Source organism: Doryrhamphus excisus, chromosome 13, assembly GCF_030265055.1.
Source record: "Doryrhamphus excisus isolate RoL2022-K1 chromosome 13, RoL_Dexc_1.0, whole genome shotgun sequence".
Classification (NCBI taxonomy): Eukaryota; Metazoa; Chordata; class Actinopteri; order Syngnathiformes; family Syngnathidae; genus Doryrhamphus; species Doryrhamphus excisus.
In genome coordinates, this window is record NC_080478.1 from 4,812,469 (window position 1) to 4,834,254 (window position 21,786).

Sequence of the window (21,786 nt, forward strand, 5' to 3'; positions counted from 1 at the left end):
TTGGTTTCTGTTCTTGTTTTGAAAATCTGTTTCAAATTAGGTCTGTAACTAATGATTATTTGCTGAGTTAATTAATCTATAGTTGGTGTTTTGGTTATTGCATCATTGCTAAATCATTCATTCATATTCTCACAAGGGTCGCGGGGGTTGCTGGAGCCTATCCCAGCTGTCTTCTTCGGGCGAGAGGCAGGGTACACCCTGGACTGGTGGCCAGCCAATCCCAGGGCACATATAGACAAACAACCATTCACACTCACATTCATACCATTTGGAGTCGCTAATTAACCTAGCATGTTTTTGGAATGTGGGAGGAAACCGGAGTACCCGGAGAAAACCCACGCATGCACGGGGAGAACATGCAAACTCCACACAGAGATATTGGAACTGAGGGTGGAATTGAACCCGGGTCTCCTAGCTGTGAGCTCGTCCACCGTGCAGCCCATATTTGCATATTAACAATAATTCATGGTTCCATTTATCACAGTGAGTCTTCCAGGTCCTGATGCAGCAAAACAGTCCCAGACCATCACACTACCGCCACCATATTTTACTGTTGGAATAATGTTCATTCATTTTCTACCAATTATCCTCACGAGGGTCGTCACCGGCTGTCTTCTTGGGGCGAGAGGCGGGGTACACCCTGGACTGGTGGCCAGCCAATCACAGGGCACATATAGACAAACAACCATTCACACTCACATTCATACCTATGGACAATTTGGAGTCGCTAATTAACCTAGCATGTTTTTGGAATGTGGGAGGAAACCGGAGTACCCGGAGAGGGTGGAATTGAACTCGGGGCCTCATAGCTGTGAGGCCCCGATTTAGCATACTCGTGCGCCGTGCAGCCTCGTTGCTAAATCAATATGAGACAAACACAAACGGTAATTTGCTCCGCAACATATGTTGATCGCTGTCAAAAATGATTAATATTTTAATAACATTAATATTTTGTTTTGCCTTAAAATAATTGGTAATACTCTTGTATGATTATTTGCCTCCACATATCGAGCATACAGGTAAGCACCATGAACACTATCCTCATATTGACAACCTTTATTGGCCAATTGCCGCTTTGCATGAAAGTCATATTTGTAGTAACAATAAGCCTCCACGCGGTGGCGGTGCTGCACACTTTTCATCTTCCTCAAAATTAGGCGTTGTTGTGATGTTGTTTTAAGTAAAACGGTGTACTTATATTTTATTATAATATTTTCCAAGTGAGGCCAATCATTTAAGTTTGTTTGGTTGATGATTCTCAACTTTATTTTCATTTTTTAATTGCTTAATTTAACCTGGGGTCGTAGAGGAAGGTGGGCGGTTCAGAATGTCGAAAGTGTCGATAGGAAGCGTAAGATGAGATCGATTTATTTCAGTTTCTTTCCGTTTGTTTTTACAAATCGATTATTTCTCTTGTTCGTGGTTTTACTTTTAGTACTCTTTTGTTTATTATGATTATAATCCTGATCATTAAATCAGCAAAGTCAATGAGCTTGAAAGGTTTCAAGTAAAAAAAGCATCAGCAATAGTTCGCAGTATTGCAATACTGATAAAAAAAACACAGCTAGCTGTGACGTCAGCCAGATGAAAACCAGCGATCGCATTTTACTGCGTGATAATTGGTTATTTTGTAGCAAAGGGCGGGGTTTGCTTGTTCGCTTGAGCTGATTGGTCAAAACTGCCGCCAATCAACTTCCGCTTGTCCGCTTTTAGTTTGTGTATTGTATCTCCGCTACCATTGCGGTAGGACGTTTAAGAAAAAGACCATTAAAACGTCGCATTTGCGTGTAAAGTAATATTTTATCGCGTATTTTTGCTGCTTTTTTTAATAGTTTTTTGTTTGTACATGTGTGATGTATCCCGGACAACGCGAGTCCTGCGAAGTTGGGATCAAGTGTTTTTCCGTGGAATAAAATGGATATTTCCCAAGTGTAGCCACCGGATATGATTGTGTCGCTTTTTGGAACTTTGCGGAAGACTTTTTGGGACCATTTGGAGACGATTGGGAATACTAAACCATGTGTGGAGGGACAAAGTGAAACAATAGTGAGCGTTGGAGAGAAAGCTCATCCGGGGGAGGTCTATTCCGCGAGGGGGGCTTTGTTCCGTCCTGTGGAGATCATCGATTGATTGATCGATTGTTTGATCCGCAGCCCCAACCAACCACCACCAACATGGATGTGACTCTTTCCGAGCTCTTGGTTGCCTTCTTGGAGTCCCCACTCGTGTTGTGGGTGAGTGGAAGCGTGTCTCTCTCCCGGGTAGATGTGGGGAGTTAAAAGTTAACAAACTTCCACAAACGCATCACGACGGGTGCTACTTATATGTTGTATGCATATTTGTTTTGATTCTAATGACCGTGTCTTGGGTACACATGTCAACGTAAAAGTACTGTCACGTAAAAGTAAAAGTTCACTAATTTGCTATTCCAGTCTACAAATTTATTTCTTATCCTTTTTTTTATTACGATATTAATTTATAAACACGGTTATAAAACAAGGTTATTGTTTGGTACAATGGCGGTTTGACTTGAAAAGGTGCATACTCCAATCCAGTAGGTGGCAGTATCGAACATGGATGACAGGTAAATAATAATCATGGCTTCCCTTCAACTTCTATCAGTACATTTCAATTCATGTACTGCTTGGGTGTCTAAACTTTTTCCATTGAGTACTGGGGAGGCACTAAAAATTGGGGCAAAAAAATGCTGCGTTCCGCTAATGGCCCCCGGGCCGTACTTTGGAGACCTTATACATTTTTTTGCCTTAAAAAAATCTTACAAATATAAAAATTCGATTTTTCTGATAATTTAGATAATTTGCTTAGAATTTTATTTAATGTAGTTTAATGTATTTCAATTATTTTTAAATATTTTTTTATTTTTTAAATAATATTTATATTATTTATTTAACTATTAACTGCCTGAACCAGTACTATCAATTTATTAATTAATTTAAAATCAATGCCCTTTCTTGTGACAGAATTGAACAATATAGTTAAATATATAAATAAAATATTTTTTTATTTTTTAAATAATATTTATATTATTTACTTATTTTACTATTAACCGCGTGAACCAGTACTATAAAAACAATAAAAAAAATCAATGCCCTTTTTCGTGACAGAATTGAACAGATTGTTAAATATATAAATAATATAAATATTATTTTAAAAATAAAAATATTTAAAAATAATTGAAATACATTAAATAAAATTATAAGCAAATTATCTTAATTATCTGAAAAATCAAATTTTTATATTTGTAATAATTTTTTTTTCAAAAGCCAAAAAATTTATATGGTCTTCAAAGTACGGCCCAGGGGCCATTAGCGGAACGCAGCATTTTTTTCTATTTTTCGTAAAGTAAATTTGTGTCACAATGATTGTTTTGGTCCTTACATTGTGTGTTTTCAGGTGCGGACATTGGGTCCGCTGGGGTCATGTGACGACGTGGGCTCGGAGGATCGTGTCAACATGTTCATCGAGCTCGTGGATGGCGTCTTCCTGCACAAGATCATGACACACATGTAGGTGATGCTTCTGGTTCGGTTGACTCGTGTGTGTGTGTGTGTGTGTGTGTGTGTGTGTGTTAGTGCGTCTTGCGTGCGTTTATGCGCGACCACATCCTGTGACGCTCTTGTTTCAGGTTGAGGGCGTCACTGCCACATGTGTTGCTCACGCTCTTAAAAGTGATAGTTTAGCCTTTTTATGAAGCCTCTTTGATGGGATTCAGACGGTCCAGCATGACTCAACAAAATGGCTTTCATGTACTAAAAGGGCTTTATTACATTATACTATATTATACTTCTATCATTACAAAGACTAGCAAACCTTTGTATGAAATGCACTTTTATACTGTACTCTAACTGTTTTACTCCATTTTCAATTTTAACAAAAAAATCCTTAAAAAACATTCCATAAAGGCTATAAATTAGAAGGGCTGCACGGTGGATGAGTGGTTAGCGCACTGACCTCACAGCAAGGAGACCCGAGTTCAATCCCACCCTCGGCCATCTCTCCGGTTTCCTCCCACATTCCAAAAACATGCTAGGTTAATTAGCCACTCCAAATTGTCCATAGGTATAAATGTGAGTGTGAATGGTTGTTTGTCTATATGTGCCCTGTGATTGGCTGGCCACCAGTCCAGGGTGTACCCCGCCTCTCGCCCCAAGAAGACAGCTGGGATAGGCTCCAGCACCCCCGCGACCCTCGTGAGGATAAGCGGTAGAAAATGAATGAACATGATTCCAACAGTAAAATATGGTGGTGGTAGTGTGATGGTCTGGGACTGTTTTGCTGCATCCGGACCTGGAAGACTCACTGTGATAAATGGAACCATGAATTATTGTTAATATGCAAATATGGGCTGCACGGCGGTGGAGTGGTTAGCGCGCAGGCCTCACAGCTAGCGGACCCGAGTTCAATTCCACCCTCGGCCATCTCTGTGTGGCGTTTGCGTGGGTTTTCTCCGGGTACTCCGGTTTCCTCCCACATTCCAAAAACATGCTAGGTTAATTAGCCACTCCAAATTGTCCATATAGGTATGAATGTGAGTGTGAATGGTTGTTTGCGCTGAACATAAAAGTGCATTTGAAGCCGGCCAATCACACGCGTTCATACTTCATTGTCTTAGGATACGTTATTCCAATCATAATAACGCTATTGTTCTCCACTCTCCCACTGCATCCCCAGCCCCCTCGCATATATTCAGTCTGGGGGTGTGGGGTTGGGTCTTGCAGGGGGGGGGGGGTCTGTAAGAAAGTGGGTTAAACAGGAGGGGGGCCAGGGTGGAGGTGCTGTGAACATTATTAAAGGAAGGTCATTCAGCCCAGTCAGTCTATTATTTCAGTCCACATGAAGCTGGCACAGAACTCCATAGGACATGACCGGAGTTCACCGCACCTTAGGAACCCCACCCCACCCAACCCCCCACCCCCCAACTGATCATTCTTCATTCTGTTGGATTGGACACACAAAATAAAACCTAACTAGGGAATGCAGTCGCTTTTGGGGGAATGTGGAAAACTCTTTGCCTGGTCCTGTCATGTCCTAAATGGGTTGGGAAATATGGGAAACTGCCATCATTCCTTATTTCATGGCTAAATGTACTGCAAAAAAGGCCAGTAAGGATAATTCATAATGCCGCCGACATGATGTGCTATATATATATATATATATATATATATATATATATATATATATATATATATATATATATATATATATATATCACTATATTGACACTTACTATGGTACCCATTATGGCATTGGATGCATTATGGAAAGCAGGAAGTGAACAAATGTAACAGTTACTGAATGTAAAAGTACCAGGGAACGTACTGGGAACTGATTATGGGATGCACTCAATTGTAATCTGATTCATGTTCAATTGAAATAAAACCATTAAAATTTTTTAAATAATTATTTTTTTTTAAAACTATTAAAAAAATTAAAAACTTTTTTAAAACAAAAATAAAATAAACTTAAATTATTTTAGAAAGACAGGAAGTGAACAAACCATTAAATAATAATAAAAATTAAAAACAATTTAAAACAAAATTAAAAATGTTTTTAAATAAAAAATAAAATAAAAAAATTAAATTATATTAGAAAGGCAGGAAGTGAACAAACCATTAAAAAATAAAATAATAATAATAATAATAAAAATTAAAAACAATTTAAAACAAAATTAAAAACTTTTTTAAATAAAAAATGAAATTAAAAAAACTTAAATTATATTAGGAAAGCAGGAAGTGAACAAATGTAACAATTAGTGATTGTAAAAGTACCAGATAGAGGGGTAGGATTTAATAAGCTTTGCTTCTTCCTACTCCTTTTGGACATGTGGAACTGTGAACTGATTATGTGATGCATTCAATTGTAATCTGATGCATGTTCAAATGAAATAAAACCATTAAAAAAATTGTAAAAAAAAATTATTAAAAAAAAAATAAAAAAACTTAAATTATATTAGGAAAGCAGGAAGTGAACAAATGTTTGACTTGGTTATGTTGGGACGTGGCTCAGGTCAGGAAAAGACTTTCAAGGCTCACACACACACACATATACACACACACACACACACACACACTGTTGAAATGCAAATGAGCCTGTCAGAGGATGACGTCTGTTATCGTAAATTCTCCTTCCGTACAAAAGGAATTATTTCTAGTAGTCCTCGTCCTAAATGGGTGCCAACTAAGTCCTCCGGGATGTGTTTTTGTTCCCATAGTGACCCCGGCCCAAATAATCAGAGGCTGAACAAGAACGTGAACAACGACGTGTCACTCCGTCTTCACAACCTGACCCTCCTCACCCGACACGTCAGGACGTACTACAAGGTATGCACGCTCACCAGGGACCTTCACCGAACCAGCTTTGTCTTTGGGGGCTGCGTCCCTCCAGAAACCACTTGGGTACAGGTCACATACGAGCACATGAAGGACACAAGTTAGTCCTATTCCTGTTCCTATTCCTGTTCCTCAAGGAGCTTTATGAGAAAGAAACCACTGTGATCATAAAAAATGGAATAAATCCAAGATAAGTGAATTATTCCCCATACACCTCCATGGGTGAAGGGGATTATGAGGAAGGTGTGGAATCAGACCATAATCACCCAAGAAGAACTTCAAGGGAACAGGAACTCTGGAATACGTTTTTATTGGAGTTGGAGCGTAGAAAAACACTTTATGTCATCTATTTATTCTCCACATTATTATCTATCCATCCATCTAGCCATCCATCTATCATCCATCCATCCATCTATCTATCCATCCATCTATCCATCTATCTATCCATCCATCTATCTAGCCATCCATCTAGCCATTCATCCATCCATCCATCCAAATATCGTTTTCAGCATTATCCCATCCATCCATCCATCCATCCATCCATCCATCTATCATCCATCTATCCATCCATCCATCCATCTATCATCCATCTATCCATCCATCCATCCATCCATCTATCATCCATCTACCATCTATCCATCCATCTATCCATCCATCCAAATATCGTTTTCAACATTATCCCATCCATCTATCATCCATCTATCCATCCATCCATCTATCCATCCATCTATCCATCCATCTATCCATCCATCCATCCATCTATCCATCCATCTATCCATCCATCCAAATATCGTTTTCAACATTATCCATTCCATCTATCATCCATCTATCCATCCATCCATCCATCCATCCATCCATCTATCATCCATCTACCATCTATCCATCCATCTATCCATCCATCCAAATATCGTTTTCAACATTATCCCATCCATCTATCCATCCATCCATCTATCATCCATCTATCCATCCATCCATCCATCCATCTATCATCCATCTATCCATCCATCCATCCATCCATCTATCATCCATCTATCCATCCATCCATCCATCCATCTATCATCCATCTACCATCTATCCATCCATCTATCCATCCATCCAAATATCGTTTTCAACATTATCCCATCCATCTATCATCCATCTATCCATCCATCCATCTATCATCCATCTATCCATCCATCCATCCATCCATCCATCCATCCATCTATCCATCCATCTATCCATCCATCCAAATATCGTTTTCAACATTATCCATTCCATCTATCATCCATCTATCCATCCATCCATCCATCCATCCATCCATCCATCCATCCATCCATCTATCATCCATCTACCATCTATCCATCCATCTATCCATCCATCCAAATATCGTTTTCAACATTATCCCATCCATCTATCCATCCATCTATCATCCATCTATCCATCCATCCATCCATCCATCCATCCATCCAAATATCGTTTTCAATATTATCCCATCCATCTATCATCCATCTATCTATCCATCCATCCATCCATCTATCATCCATCTACCATCTATCCATCCATCTATCCATCATCCAAATATCGTTTTCAACATTATCCCATCCATCTATCCATCCATCCATCCAAATATTGTTTTCAATATTATCCCATCCATCTATCCATCCATCCAGCCATCATCCATCCATCCTTCCAGCCATCATCCATCCACCCATCATCCATCCATCCATCTATCCATCCATCTATCCATCCATCCATCCAAATATCGTTTTCAACATTATCCCATCCATCTATCCATCCATCCATCCAAATATCGTTTTCAATATTATCCTATCCATCCATCTATCCATCCAGCTATCCATCTATCCATCCATCCAAATATCGTTTTCAACATTATCCCATCATCCATCCATCTCTCTATCTATCTATCTCTATCTATCCATCCATCCAAACAACGTTTTCAACATTATCCCATCCATCCATCCATCTCTCTATCTCTATCTATCTCTATCTATCTCTATCTATCTATCCATCCATCCATCCAAATATTGTTTTCAACATTATCCCATCCATCCATCCAAATATCGTTTTCAACATTATCCAAGCCAGGCTGCACGGTGGTCGAGTGGTTAGCACTTCAATGCTAGGAGACCCGAGTTCAATTCCATCTTCGGCCATCTCTGTGTGGAGTTTGCATGTTCTCCCCGTGCATGCGTGGGTTTTCTCCGGGTACTCCGGTTTCCTCCCACATTCCAAAAACATGCTAGGTTAATTAGCCACTCCAAATTGTCCATAGGTATGAATGTGAGTGTGAATGGTTGTTTGTCTATATGTGCCCTGTGATTGGCTGGCCACCAGTCCGGGGTGTACCCCGCCTCTTGGCCCCAAGAAGACAGCTGGGATAGGCTCCAGCACCGCTGTGACCCTTGTGAGGATAAGCGGTAAAAAATGAATGAATGCTAACATATGCTAGCCAGTGAGTGTTGTCATATAGCATCTAACAAGAAATAAGAATGAAATGAAACAGTAATAGAAAAAAGAACAATTTTTTTTCTTACCCTGCGGCTTTTACAGCGATGCTAATATCGACATCCCCATGATGCTAATAGCAACTTGTAGTCAGGAAGTCTGATTCCAGTCTGCAGATATGATTCCATGTGTAGCGTTTTGTGGTTTTGGACTGTCTGTGATTGTGACGTGCTGAGACCTGACCGTGGGTGCGTTCATGATCCCGAAACATCATAACAAGGAATGTCATACATCGAGGAGCACATACAAGGAGCACACGTGTGTATGGATGATCAACCAATAGGACGCCATCCATAATCGCCATCAGTTGTATTATTTAGTTGTTTTAGTTGGCGCATCTTAAAGGCATTCTAAGAATCATGTTTCAGAAATACTACTTGTCTACTTGTACTTGTACATGTGTAACGCCTCGTGTGTATCTGTGTGTGTGTGTATGTGTGTGTGTTCAGTGGTAGGTATTTGTTTGTGGTTAGAGATTAACCATCAGATTAACCCCATACTGCCCGGAATGACCCACTTCAACGGTGCATACAGACTCGAAGTACAATCAGTCTGTGAACGTTGCATTGTATGGAATATGGCCTATTATATCCAAGTAATAATATGTAAATAATATTCATATTCTCCAACGGGCCACCACGTGTAAATAATGTTAGCGTAATGCCAACAACAGGCTTTTATTGCAGGTTTGCATTGTCTCACAACGGGAACAAAAATCCTTCATACGAAAGTTAGTAACAGTAACTCAAGCTAAGCTAAAACTTGACCCTGTCCACTTCCTGTGGACAGGGTCTGTTAATTAACTCTTAATTATGTTTTAAATTGCTTATATACTCTTATTATGTTTACTATATTACACAATATGGGTGTAAAGGTGACTATAGGGGTGTTAGATCACGTTTAGAGGGCTCTGATAATACATTCATTCATTTATTTTCTATCACTTATTCTAACAAGGGTCGCCGGGGGGTGAAGGGGGGGGTGCTGGAGCCTACCCAAATCGCCAGCCAATCACAGGGCACATATAGGCAAACAACCATTCACACTCACATTCATACCTATGGACAATTTGGAGTGGCTAATTAACCTAGCATGTTTTTGGAATGTGGGAGGAAACCGGAGTACCCGTACAGGAGAACATGCAAACTCCACACAGAGATGGCCGAGGGTGGAATTGAACTCGTGTCTTCTAGCTGTGAGGTCTGCGCGCTAACCACTCGTCCGCCGTGCAGCCCTAAATGTAACGATATCAACAAAAATAAACATAGTTGATATTTATATTTATCTTGATCCAAGTACCAGTTGTAGTATTTTTTTTTTGACTAGTAGAATTGGCCCTCTAAGTCTGGTCTTCCCGTCGGAATTCCCACTCTTGGGAGACGGAGGAAACTGCCAAACAAAAGGTTGACTCTGTGGTTGTTTTGAACACCGTATCCTCTGGCCTACTTTACGTACATACACACAAAAGTAGTGGTACCACTCGGGTTCACTATGTACTACGTATGTCTCACAGCACCTGGGCGTGTTGGTTTTCTAGCAGAATGAGGAGAGCGAATGAACCCTCCTCCTCCTCCTGGTGTGAAAGCGAAAGTGACGCTTAGAGGATTTTTTAAAGTCAGGTCTCCTGGTGGCTGCCAATATTATATTGATCTGGTATTAGACATGCGAGCCCACAGTGTTAATGGGGCATGGATTTTATGTGTGTGTGTGTGTGTGTGTGTGTGTGTGTGTGTGTGTGTGTGTGTGTAAATGGGTCATTGTTGAGTCCTGTTATAATGTCCTTATGCGTTGGATGCAAGCAGTCATTTTTCAGCATTGATGCACAGCACATATTTTATTTTTATATTTATAATATACAGTCCCTGACAAAAGTCTTGTCGCTTATCCAAGTTGTAAGAACAACAAATAATAACTTGACTTGTAGTTGCTCAATTGGAATCAGAAATGACTTATATGAAAGGCAAAGCCCTCTAGATTATGCTTTTTATATCAAAATAAAGTTTTGTACCATTCATTGAGTTTTATCATTTAATTAGGACATAAAGGTCAGATTTTGCTTGGACAAAAGTCTTGTCGCATACAAAAAAATGTAGAAATAATACATATACTTAATTTTGAATACACAAATATGCTACAATAACATCAGAACATAAAGTCATTGTACCTTGGAAAAAAGAATTAATATTGTGTATGGCTTCCATGAGCTTGGAGGACTGCATCCATACGTCTTGGCAATGACTCAAATAACTCATCTGGAATGGCCAAGAAAGCAGTCTTGCAGGACTCCCAGAGTTCATCAGGATCTTCCAAGCCTCCTCCTTCATCTTACCCCAGACATGCTCAATAATGTTCATGTCTGGCGACTGGGCTGGCCAATCCTGGAGCACCTTGACCTTCTTGGCTTTCAGGAACTTGGATGTGGAGGCTGAAGTATGAGAAGGAGCGCCATCCTGCTGCAGAATTTGCCCTTTCTTGTGGTTTGGAATGTAATGGGCAGCCAACAAAAAAATCGTGTTGCATTTGCCAAGGCCCACAGCTTGCAGAAAGGATGGACAGTGGAAAAGTGGCAGAAGGTTGATTTTTCTGATGAATCATCCATTGAACTGCATCCCAATCGCCGCAAATACTGCAGAAGACCTGTTGGAACCCGCATGGACCCAAGATTCACCCAGAAAACAGTCAAGTTTGGTGGAGGAAAAATCATGGTTTGGGGATACATCCAGTATGGGGGTGTGCGACAGATCTGCAGAGTGGATGGCAACATCAACAGCCTGAAATATCAAGAAATTCTCGCTGCCCATTACATTCCAAACCACAAGAAAGGGCAAATTCTGCAGCAGGATGGCGCTCCTTCTCATACTTCAGCCTCCACATCCAAGTTCCTGAAAGCCAAGAAGGTCAAGGTGCTCCAGGATTGGCCAGCCCAGTCGCCAGACATGAACATTATTGAGCATGTCTGGGGTAAGATGAAGGAGGAGGCTTGGAAGATCCTGATGAACTCTGGGAGTCCTGCAAGACTGCTTTCTTGGCCATTCCAGATGAGTTATTTGAGTCATTGCCAAGACGTATGGATGCAGTCCTCCAAGCTCATGGAAGCCATACACAATATTAATTCTTTTTTCCAAGGTACAATGACTTTATGTTCTGATGTTATTGTAGCATATTTGTGTATTCAAAATTAAGTATATGTATTATTTCTACATTTTTTTGTATGCGACAAGACTTTTGTCCAAGCAAAATCTGACCTTTATGTCCTAATTAAATGATAAAACTCAATGAATGGTACAAAACTTTATTTTGATATAAAAAGCATAATCTAGAGGGCTTTGCCTTTCATATAAGTCATTTCTGATTCCAATTGAGCAACTACAAGTCAAGTTATTATTTGTTGTTCTTACAACTTGGATAAGCGACAAGACTTTTGTCAGGGACTGTATATTTATTCTTTATAATCTTGCTCCACTCAAAATAGTAAAGTGCGACCTGACGCCACCTGTCTTTTATTTGGTAATGGTAATGGTAATGGTTTAATTTCATTTGAACATGCATCAGATTACAATTGAATGCATCCCATAATCAGTTCCCAGTTCCACATGTCCAAAAGGAGTAGGAAGAAGCAAAGCTTATTAAATCCTACCCCTCCATCTGGTACTTTTACAATCACTAACTGTTACACTTCCTGCCTTTCTAATATAGATTAAGTTTTTTTTTATTTTATTTTTTATTTAAAATTGTTTTTTTAAATTGTTTTAATTGTTTTTAATTTTCTTTATTATTTTATTTTTTAATGGTTTGTTCACTTCCTGCCTTTCTAATATAATTTGTTTTGTTATTTTATTTTTTGTTTCAAAAAATAGTTAAAAAAAATTTTTTTAATAGTTTTTAATTATTTTAAATTTTTTTAATGGTTTTACTTCATTTGAACATGCATCAGATTACAATTGAGTGCATCCCATAATCAGTTCCCAGTTCCACATGTCCAAAAGGAGTAGGAAGAAGCAAAGCTTATTAAATCCTACCCCTCCCCCTCCTACCCCTCTGGTACTTTTACAATCAGTAACTGTTACATTTGTTCACTTCCTGCTTTCCTAATATAATTTAAGTTTTTTTAATTTAATTTTTTTATTTTAAAAAATTGTTTTTAATTTTTTTATTGTTTTTAATTTTTTTTATTATTTTTTTAATGGTTTGTTCACTTCCTGCTTTTCTAATATAATTTAATTTTTTTATTTTATTTTTTGTTTTGAAAAAATAGTTGTTAATTTTTTAATAGTTTTTATTTTTTTTATTATTTTAATTTTTTTAATGGTTTAATTTCATTTGAACATGCATCAGATTACAATTGAGTGCATCCCATAATCAGTTCACAGTTCCACATGTCCAAAAGGAGTAGGAAGAAGCAAAGCTTATTAAATCCTACCCCTCCATCTGGTACTTTTACAATCACTAACTGTTACATTTGTTCACTTCCTGCTTTCCATAATACAGTTTAAGGTGTTTTTTTTGTTAATAATAATGCACCTCGTACTGAAGTAGGAGGTGATATGAGCATCCAATGACATAATGGGATCATATTTCTCCTGTTCATGTCTATATTTGTACATTTAGCATATAGCTCCAGACTAGCACGGTTACAGTTGCTATTCAAATATTGTGGCTTCCCCCCCCCCCCGATGGGACGTAAGCTGTGTCAAACCTCCTAGGACCAGCTGGTAATCGGCACGCATGTTTTATTCACACCTCCAGTGCATTGTGGGTAAAGGGAGAGCGAGGTTCCACGATCAAGTTACCTCCTGGTCTTAAGGTCATTGTAATCGTACCTGCAGCCATTGTGCTCCCTGCGAGCCTTTTCCCCGTACTCCAGTTCAGTTGGAACGCTTATGTAAGGCGATGCAAGCGCAGGCGACTTTCAGACGACGTATTAAGTCGAGAAACACAAACCAAACGACGACTGTTGAAATGTGCGTTATGGAACTTTGTGTGATTGTGTGTGTGTGAGGGGGGGCTTGTTTTTGCGTGCGTTATTCCCAGACGGCTCCCAGGGACTTCCGCTTTCTCTCCCCCTCTCTCGCCCACAAGCACACACCTTGTTATGTCTCTTCCCATACGTCCTCGCTCTAAACTCTCTATCTCTCTTCATGGAGTCCTTAACCCACCCTCATGTGTCCTCGTGTAAACAAGTCCATTGTTCTCCATTACAACCTTTCATTCACGTACATTTTGGAATTGTCGGAACAATACCGTGTTGATGATGGGATGGGCGATACTGTACATTTTAATGTCAATTGCAGATACTTGCGAGCGGGACTTGAGGTGGCTCGGGCATGTAGTCCAAACGCCTCCATTGGCGTTCCCAGCCGGGGAAAAAAGGCCCCTGGGCAGACCTAGGACCAGTGATGGGAATAACGGTGTTACTTTTTTCAGTAACGGGTAATCTAACTAATTACTTTTACTGTCGGCATTAACGCCGTTATCATTTTTCGACACCCCGTTACTGTACGTTACTGAAGCCGCCTAAAAAATATATCACAGACTTCACAAATTGCATCTTCAGCCAATCAGAGAACTTGAGTGGGCGGGTGTTTAGACAGCACATAATCCAATCCACTTTAATTTATAAACAGAGTTTCCAAAGTGCTGCACAGACTAGTAAAATAAAAAGTAAAAATAAAATACAAATAAATAAAGGTACAAATTGAATTTAATCCAAAACTAAAAGATCATTTAAGAAATAAAATCGTAAAATAGATATTAAAATATTAAAAACAAGAAAAAAACACATCACCAATGAGGATTCGCTAAGATTGCGTCTTCAGCCAATCAGAGAACTTGAGTGGGCGGGTGTTTAGAGCACATAAGCAATGACAATTGGCTAAGATTTAGTAAGATTGCGTTTTCAGCCAATCAAAGAACCTGAGTGGGCGGGTGTTTAGAGCACATTCGCTAAGGATGCGTCTTCAGCCAATCAGAGAACTTGGGTGGGCGGGTGTTTAGAGCAACATAAGCAATGAGCATTTGGCTAAGGTTTAGTAAGATTGTGTTTTCAGCCAATCAGAGAACTTGAGTGGGCGGGTGTTTAGAGCACATTCGCTAAGGATGCGTCTTCAGCCAATCAGAGAACTTCAGTGGGCGGGTTTTTAGAGCACATAAGCAATGAGAATTGGCTAAGGTGTAGTAAGATTGCGTTTTCAGCCAATCAGAGAACTTAGCTGGGCGGGTGTTTAGAGCAACATAAGCAATGAGCATTGGCTAAGATTGCGTCTTCAGCCAATCAGAGAACTTGAGTGGGCGGGTGTTTAGTGCAATCTAGTGAGACTACAGCGTTTGCCAAAAGGAAGTACAGACACTACTTTAACCTCGTTGAGGCGAAAGGTAAAAATATGTACACGTCGAAAGTATGTTATATCCACGTAAAAAAACTTTGTCCACTCTTACTGGTAACAAGTAACTAGGAACTATAACTAATTACTTTTTTGATGTAACATTCCCAACCCAAGAGAAGTGAAAAAATATCACTCTCATCAAGCTAGTATTGATCCAATTCCAATACCTGTCAACATTTGATCCGCTCACCCCAAGTTGAAGAAGCATGTCAAGCTTTTGCTCCTATCCTCCATTCTGACCTTTTTCCTGATAAACTTTGTTGGCTGAGTGTTGGCTCCACACCCACAGACACACGAGTGGGGAGGCAAACACACCTAAGAAGGCTATAAACATGGAGACACGCAACTTTAGATTCTGTTCATGTTAGAGTCTTGTTCATGACTAGCATGTCATGGATGAGGCGGTTTTCAAGTACATTCTTTTTTTCTCTGCCTTCACAAACGTTCCTCTTCTGTTACAGGATACCCTTCAGCAGCTAATAGTGATGCCCCTTCCTAACATCGTCTGCATCGCCAAGGATCCATTATCAGGTAACTGACACGCCCCAAACATCTTGATAACATTCATGGAAACACTTAAGCACCGTTCCCACTAATAAATTCATTCATTCATTTTCTACTGCTTATCCTCACGAGGGTCGCGGGGGGTGCTGGAGCCTATCCCAGCTGTCTTCTTGGGGTGAGAGGCGGGGTACACCCTGGACTGGTGGCCAGCCAATCACAGGGCACATATAGACAAACAACCATTCACACTCACATTCATACCTATGGACAATTTGGAGTCGCTAATTAACCTAGCATGTTTTTGGAATGTGGGAGGAAACCGGAGTACCCGGAGAAAACCCACGCATGGCCCAGGGTGGAATTGAACCCTGGTCTCCTAGCTGTGAGGTCTGCGCGCTAACCACTCGATCACCGTACAGCCTATATATGCATATTAACAATAATTCATGGTTCCATTTATCACAGTGAGTCTTCCAGGTCCTGATGCAGCAAAACAGTCCCAGACCATCACACTACCACCACCATATTTTACTGTTGGAATCATGTTCATTCATTGTCGTCACCAGCTGTCTTGGGGAGAGAGGTGGGGTTACAACCTGGACTGGTGGCCAGCCAATCACAGGGCACATATAGACAAACAACCATTCACACTCACATTCATACCTATGGACAATTTGGAGTGGCTAATTAACCTAGCATGTTTTTGGAATGTGGGAGGAAACCGGAGTATCCACAGAAAACCCACGCATGCACAGGGAGAACATGTAAACTCCACACAGAGATGGCCGAGGGTGGAATTGAACCCTGGTCTCCTAGCTATGAGGTTTGCGTGCTAACCACTCCACTGTCGTGCAGCCTATATATGCATATTAAAAATAATTCATGGTTCCATTTATCACAGTGAGTCTTCCAGGCCCTGATGCAGCAAAACAGTCCCAGACCATCACACTACCACCACCATATTTTACTGTTGGAATAATGTTCATTCATTTTCTACCGCTTATCCTCACGAGGGTCGTCACCGGCTGTCTTCTTGGGGCGAGAGGCGGGGTACACCCTGGACTGGTGGCCAGCCAATCACAGGGCACATATAGACAAACAACCATTCACACTCACATTCATACCTATGGACAATTTGGAGTGGCTAATTAACCTAGCATGTTTTTGGAATGTGGGAGGAAACCGGAGTACCCGGAGAAAACCCACGCATGCACGGGGAGAACATGCAAAAAAAATTGTTTCTATCATTTTTTTTAATCTACTCTAATCCAAAAACATGCAGAAGAAGTAAGTCTTTGTGTTGTTTGCCCCCACAGCAAAGAGCATGGAGGAGCTGAAAAGACTTCTACTGTTAATTCTTGGCTGTGCTGTTCAGGTAACTCTTACACAAATACCAAGTACACATGCTCAGACAGCCGGTCTCTCCCACTGCGTCGCTCACCCAAGGAGTATTTCTGTTTAGCTTTTCATGTCTGAGCAGAGCCGACTGCCGACGCTGCATCAATAGACTCAGCTGCACGTTGGCGCCGCTGTGGAATTAAACGTTGCCACAATAACCGGAGTACCCGGAGAAAACCCACGCATGCACGGGGAGAACATGCAAACTCCACACAGAGATGGCCGAGGGTGGAATCGAACTCGGGTCTCCGAGCTGCGCGGCCTGCGTGCTAACCGTTCGAACGCCGTGCAGCCATGACTAAAATCATGAAAGCTTTTGTACACAAACGAGTCTTCGCTACCGTTTTTACTGGCAGGTTTGGTGCTAGCTGTTTCTCAAACACATTATAAAACATAAAAAATTTAAAATAATAATATAAAAAATAATATAATAAAAACATTTATAACAATAATTTTATAATATAAAATATCAAAATAATAATGTAAAAACAAAAATAAATGAAAAAAACTTAAATTATATTAGGAAAGCAGGAAGTGAACAAATGTAACAGTTAGTGATTGTAAAAGTACCAGATGGAGGGGTAGGATTTAATAAGCTTTGCTTCTTCCTACTCCTTTTGGACATGTGGAACTGGGAACTGATTATGGGATGCATTCAATTGGAATCTGATGCATGTTCAAATGAAATAAAACCATAAAAAATTAAAATCATTAAAAAAATTAAAAATATATTTTTTATTAAAAAAATAAAATAAAAAAACTTAAATTATATTAGGAAAGCAGGAAGTGAACAAATGTTGTGAAAATGAAATAAAACCATAAAAAAAGTTTAATTAAAAAAAATTAAAACATTTTTTTTAAATAAAAATAAATAAAAATAAAAAAAGGCAGGAAGTGAACAAATGTAACAGTTACTGACAGTTACTAATTTGATGCATGTTCAAATGAAATAAAACCATTACCATTACCATAAAGCTCTGTGGTGTTTCTGTCTTTAATGGACAGCATTGAACACTCCCTGCTCTCGTCTTTTTCCGTTATTTTGTTCGACTGGTTTCATGAAACAGGAAGGATGGGAGCAGTCGGTGAATGGAGGGATGGGAAATATCGTGTCAGGCCACCCTGACGTGTTAACTATGACGAATAACTCCATTTCCCATACGGTCTTCACCCTTTATGCTCATGTTTTTAACCTTTGAGGTGTTTGTGAATCCCCAGTGCGAACGTAAGGAGGAGATGATCGAGAAGATCAAACTGCTGGACATCGGGACCCAGGCAGCCATTGTGTCTCACATCCAGGAGGTCAGTAGAGCCCAGACCACTTCAAGTGTTCTGATTGTCCAGACCTTTTCCACTAAGGGTTCCTACCACCATAAGGGAACCACCATTACTGTAGTCACATGAAAGTGTGTTTTTCAGGTGACCCACAACCGGCAGAATGTTCTTGACCTTTCGTGGCTGGAGGAAGGAGCAGGACTTGGACAGGAAGAGCTGGAACCGCTGTCACGCAGCATGGCTGCATCGCTACGGCAACTGATTGAGCAAAGAGACAAGGCCAGTGAGGTAACGACATTGGGGAAAAAAGCTGTCAAAGAATAACATGAAGAGGAAAAACTAATTAATATTCTTTAGAATTCCAAATGCCGCAAAGACAAAAATGATCCAAAACTAAAAACACACAAACACCATAAAAAACAAAAATAAAAACAAAAGCTAAAACTTTTAGCCAAGCTACCAGGAAGTTAGCCAGGCGGAGGGATATCTGTCTTACACTTAACATAATATTTTTATAGTATCATACAGCAACTTTTGATGATCATCTGATACTAAGTACAGATACAAATGCAGTACTTTTTACTAAGATTTCCTCAATATTTTAATTTTTTGCTCATGATTATTAGTATAAACGCAGCAGATTTTAGTGTTACATAATATACAATATAATATATAAATACAACAATATTGTTAGCATTGGTAGCGAGGTGGAACCCAAAATGGTAAACACAAAAATGATCCAAAACTTTTGATGATGATCTGATACTAAATACAGATACAAATGCAGTACCTTATACTAGGATTTTCTCAATATTTTAATTTTTTTGCTCATAATTATTAGTATAAACACAGCAGATTTTAGTGTTATCAACATATTTAATTGTTAACAGCGTAATATATAAATACAACAATATTGTTAGCGTTGGTAGCGAGGTGGAACCCAAAATGGAACCCAAAATGGAACCCAAGATTAGAGATAAAGTGAGAAGTACTGTCATCTGGGAGAAACTTGGAGTAGTACCGCTGCTCCTTGGCATTGAGAGGACCCTAGGGATGTCTGATAATTACCGCTACTGATACTTATCGGCTCGATATCAGCATAAAAATTCGATATCAGTATCAGATTTTTTTCCCACATATAAAAAAATGCTATATACAAAACATATGCGTTTATTCCACCACAGGAATAACATGAAAAGGGAAAAACTAACTAATATTCTTTATAATTCCAAACACCGCAAACACAAAAATGATCCAAAACTTTTGATGATGATCTGATACTAAGTACAGATACAAATGCAGTACTTTTTATTAGGATTTTCTCAATATTTCAATATTTTTGCTCATAATTATTAGTATAAACACAGCAGATTTTAGTGTTATCAACATATTTAATTGTTAACAGCGTAATATATAAATACAACAATATTGTTACCGTTGGTAGCGAGGTGGAACCCAAAATGGAACCCAAGATTAGAGATAAAGTGAGAAGTACTGTCATCTGGGAGAAACTTGGAGTAGTACCGCTGCTCCTTGGCATTGAGAGGACCCCAGGGATGTCTGATAATTACCGCTACTGATAATTATCGGCCCCGATATCAGCATAAAAATTTGATATCGGTATCAGATTTTTCCCCCCGATATGAAAAAATGCTGTATACAAAACATATGCGTTTATTCCACCACAGGAATAACATGAAAAGGAAAAACTAACTAATTAATATTCTTTATAATTCCAAACGCCGCAAACACAAAAATGATCCAAAACTTTTGATGATGATCTGATACTAAGTACAGATACAAATGCAGTACTTTTTACTAGGATTTTCTCAATATTTTAATTTTTTGGCTCATAATTATTAGTATAAACACAGCAGATTTTAGTGTTATCAACATATTTAATTTTTAACAGCGTTCGTAGCGAGGTGGAACCCAAAATGGAACCCAAGATTAGAGATAAAGTGAGAAGTACTGTCATCTGGGAGAAACTTGGAGTAGTACCGCTGCTCCTTGGCATTGAGAGGACCCCAGGGATGTCTGATAATTACCGCTACTGATAATTATTGTCCCGATATCAGCATAAAAATGCGATATCGGCTACCAGGAAGTTAGCCAGGCGGAGGGATATCTGTCTTACACTTAACACAATATTTTTATAGTATTATACGGCAACTTTTGATGATGATCTGATACTAAGTACAGATACAAATGCAGTACTTTTTACTAGGATTTTCTCAATATTTACATGTTTTTGCTCATGATTATTAGTATAAACACAGCAGATTTTAGTGTTACATAATATACAATATAATATATAAATACAACAATATTGTTAGCATTAGTAGCGAGGTGGAACCCAAAATTAGAGATGGATGAGAGGACCCCAGGGATGTCTGATAATTACCGCTACTGATAATTATCGGCCCGATATCAGCATAAAAATTTGATATATTTTTTTCCCCGATATGAAAAAATGCCGTATACAAAACATATGCGTTCATTCCACCACAGGAGATACGTCATGTTACGTATATCGGATAAGGAAGTAGAATTTTGAATGATAATTTTTATCCTTCATAGGTGATTGTGGATCTCACCAACGAGAGGGACTACCTGTCCAGCCTGCACCCCCAGGAAAGACCAATACGCAGCCCGGAGCAAGGCACCAGTCCTGGAGGTGTTGTCGTGAATAACGGCGGACCAGCCTTGACCGTAACCAACCTCACCAAAGAAGAAAAGCAACATTTGTCAGTGGAGATGGCCGACACGAAGGCCAAGCTTCGCCGAAACAGACAAGAACTGTGAGTCTCGAACTCCGTCATCTTTTAAAGCTGACTACATAAAACCACGACACGAGGCCGGAGATGATTGGAGCCGTCTTTTGTGCAGGGAGGAGAAGACGGAGCAGTTGATGGATTCCCGACACGAGGTGGAGCGTCTGGATCAGGAGCTTCAGCGACTTAAACAGGAGGTCAGCGTCATTGCAACTATACAGTACACAAGTATACAGTACACAAGTATACGGTACTCTACGTCAGGGGTGCTCATTAAGTCGATCGCGAGCTACCGGTCGATCGCGGAGGTGGTACTGGTCGATCGCTGGTCGATCGCGGCGTGACATTAAAAAAATATCATCCCAGCATCAATGCCGTCACTTGATTGATATACAGGGCAGCCATTCAGATGACAACTGAATGTTGCCCTTCGGGCGACCAATCAAATCAAACAACGTCTCTAAGTGCAGCAGAACTTACGATGTCAGCCTATCATCCATCCCCGTTACTTGATTGACATACAGGACAACCAGTCAGATGACAACTGAATTTTGACCTTTAGGTCACCGCTCATGCGTAAACAACGATGCAAAGTGC

The 21,786-nt window shown here is 39.7% G+C and overlaps 1 protein-coding gene across 4 annotated transcripts in view; it reads left to right on the forward strand.

Annotated features, from left to right (window-relative positions):
* Window positions 1–1,709: 1,709 nt before the first annotated feature.
* The window catches only part of LOC131140119 (protein Daple-like), a 45,397-nt gene continuing 25,320 nt past the window's right edge, over window positions 1,710–21,786 (forward strand). For all 4 annotated transcript variants that reach the window (XR_009132358.1, XM_058090265.1, XM_058090267.1 and 1 more), the window contains exons 1-9: window positions 1,710–2,234; window positions 3,415–3,527; window positions 6,233–6,341; window positions 15,700–15,769; window positions 17,059–17,117; window positions 18,359–18,442; window positions 18,560–18,703; window positions 20,996–21,216; window positions 21,305–21,386. Coding sequence is in view for 3 of the 4 variants with exons in the window: in XM_058090265.1 (XP_057946248.1) it covers window positions 2,175–2,234; window positions 3,415–3,527; window positions 6,233–6,341; window positions 15,700–15,769; window positions 17,059–17,117; window positions 18,359–18,442; window positions 18,560–18,703; window positions 20,996–21,216; window positions 21,305–21,386 (942 nt within the window). In the remaining variant the exon portion in view is untranslated. The remainder of the gene's footprint in view (window positions 2,235–3,414; window positions 3,528–6,232; window positions 6,342–15,699; window positions 15,770–17,058; window positions 17,118–18,358; window positions 18,443–18,559; window positions 18,704–20,995; window positions 21,217–21,304; window positions 21,387–21,786) is intronic.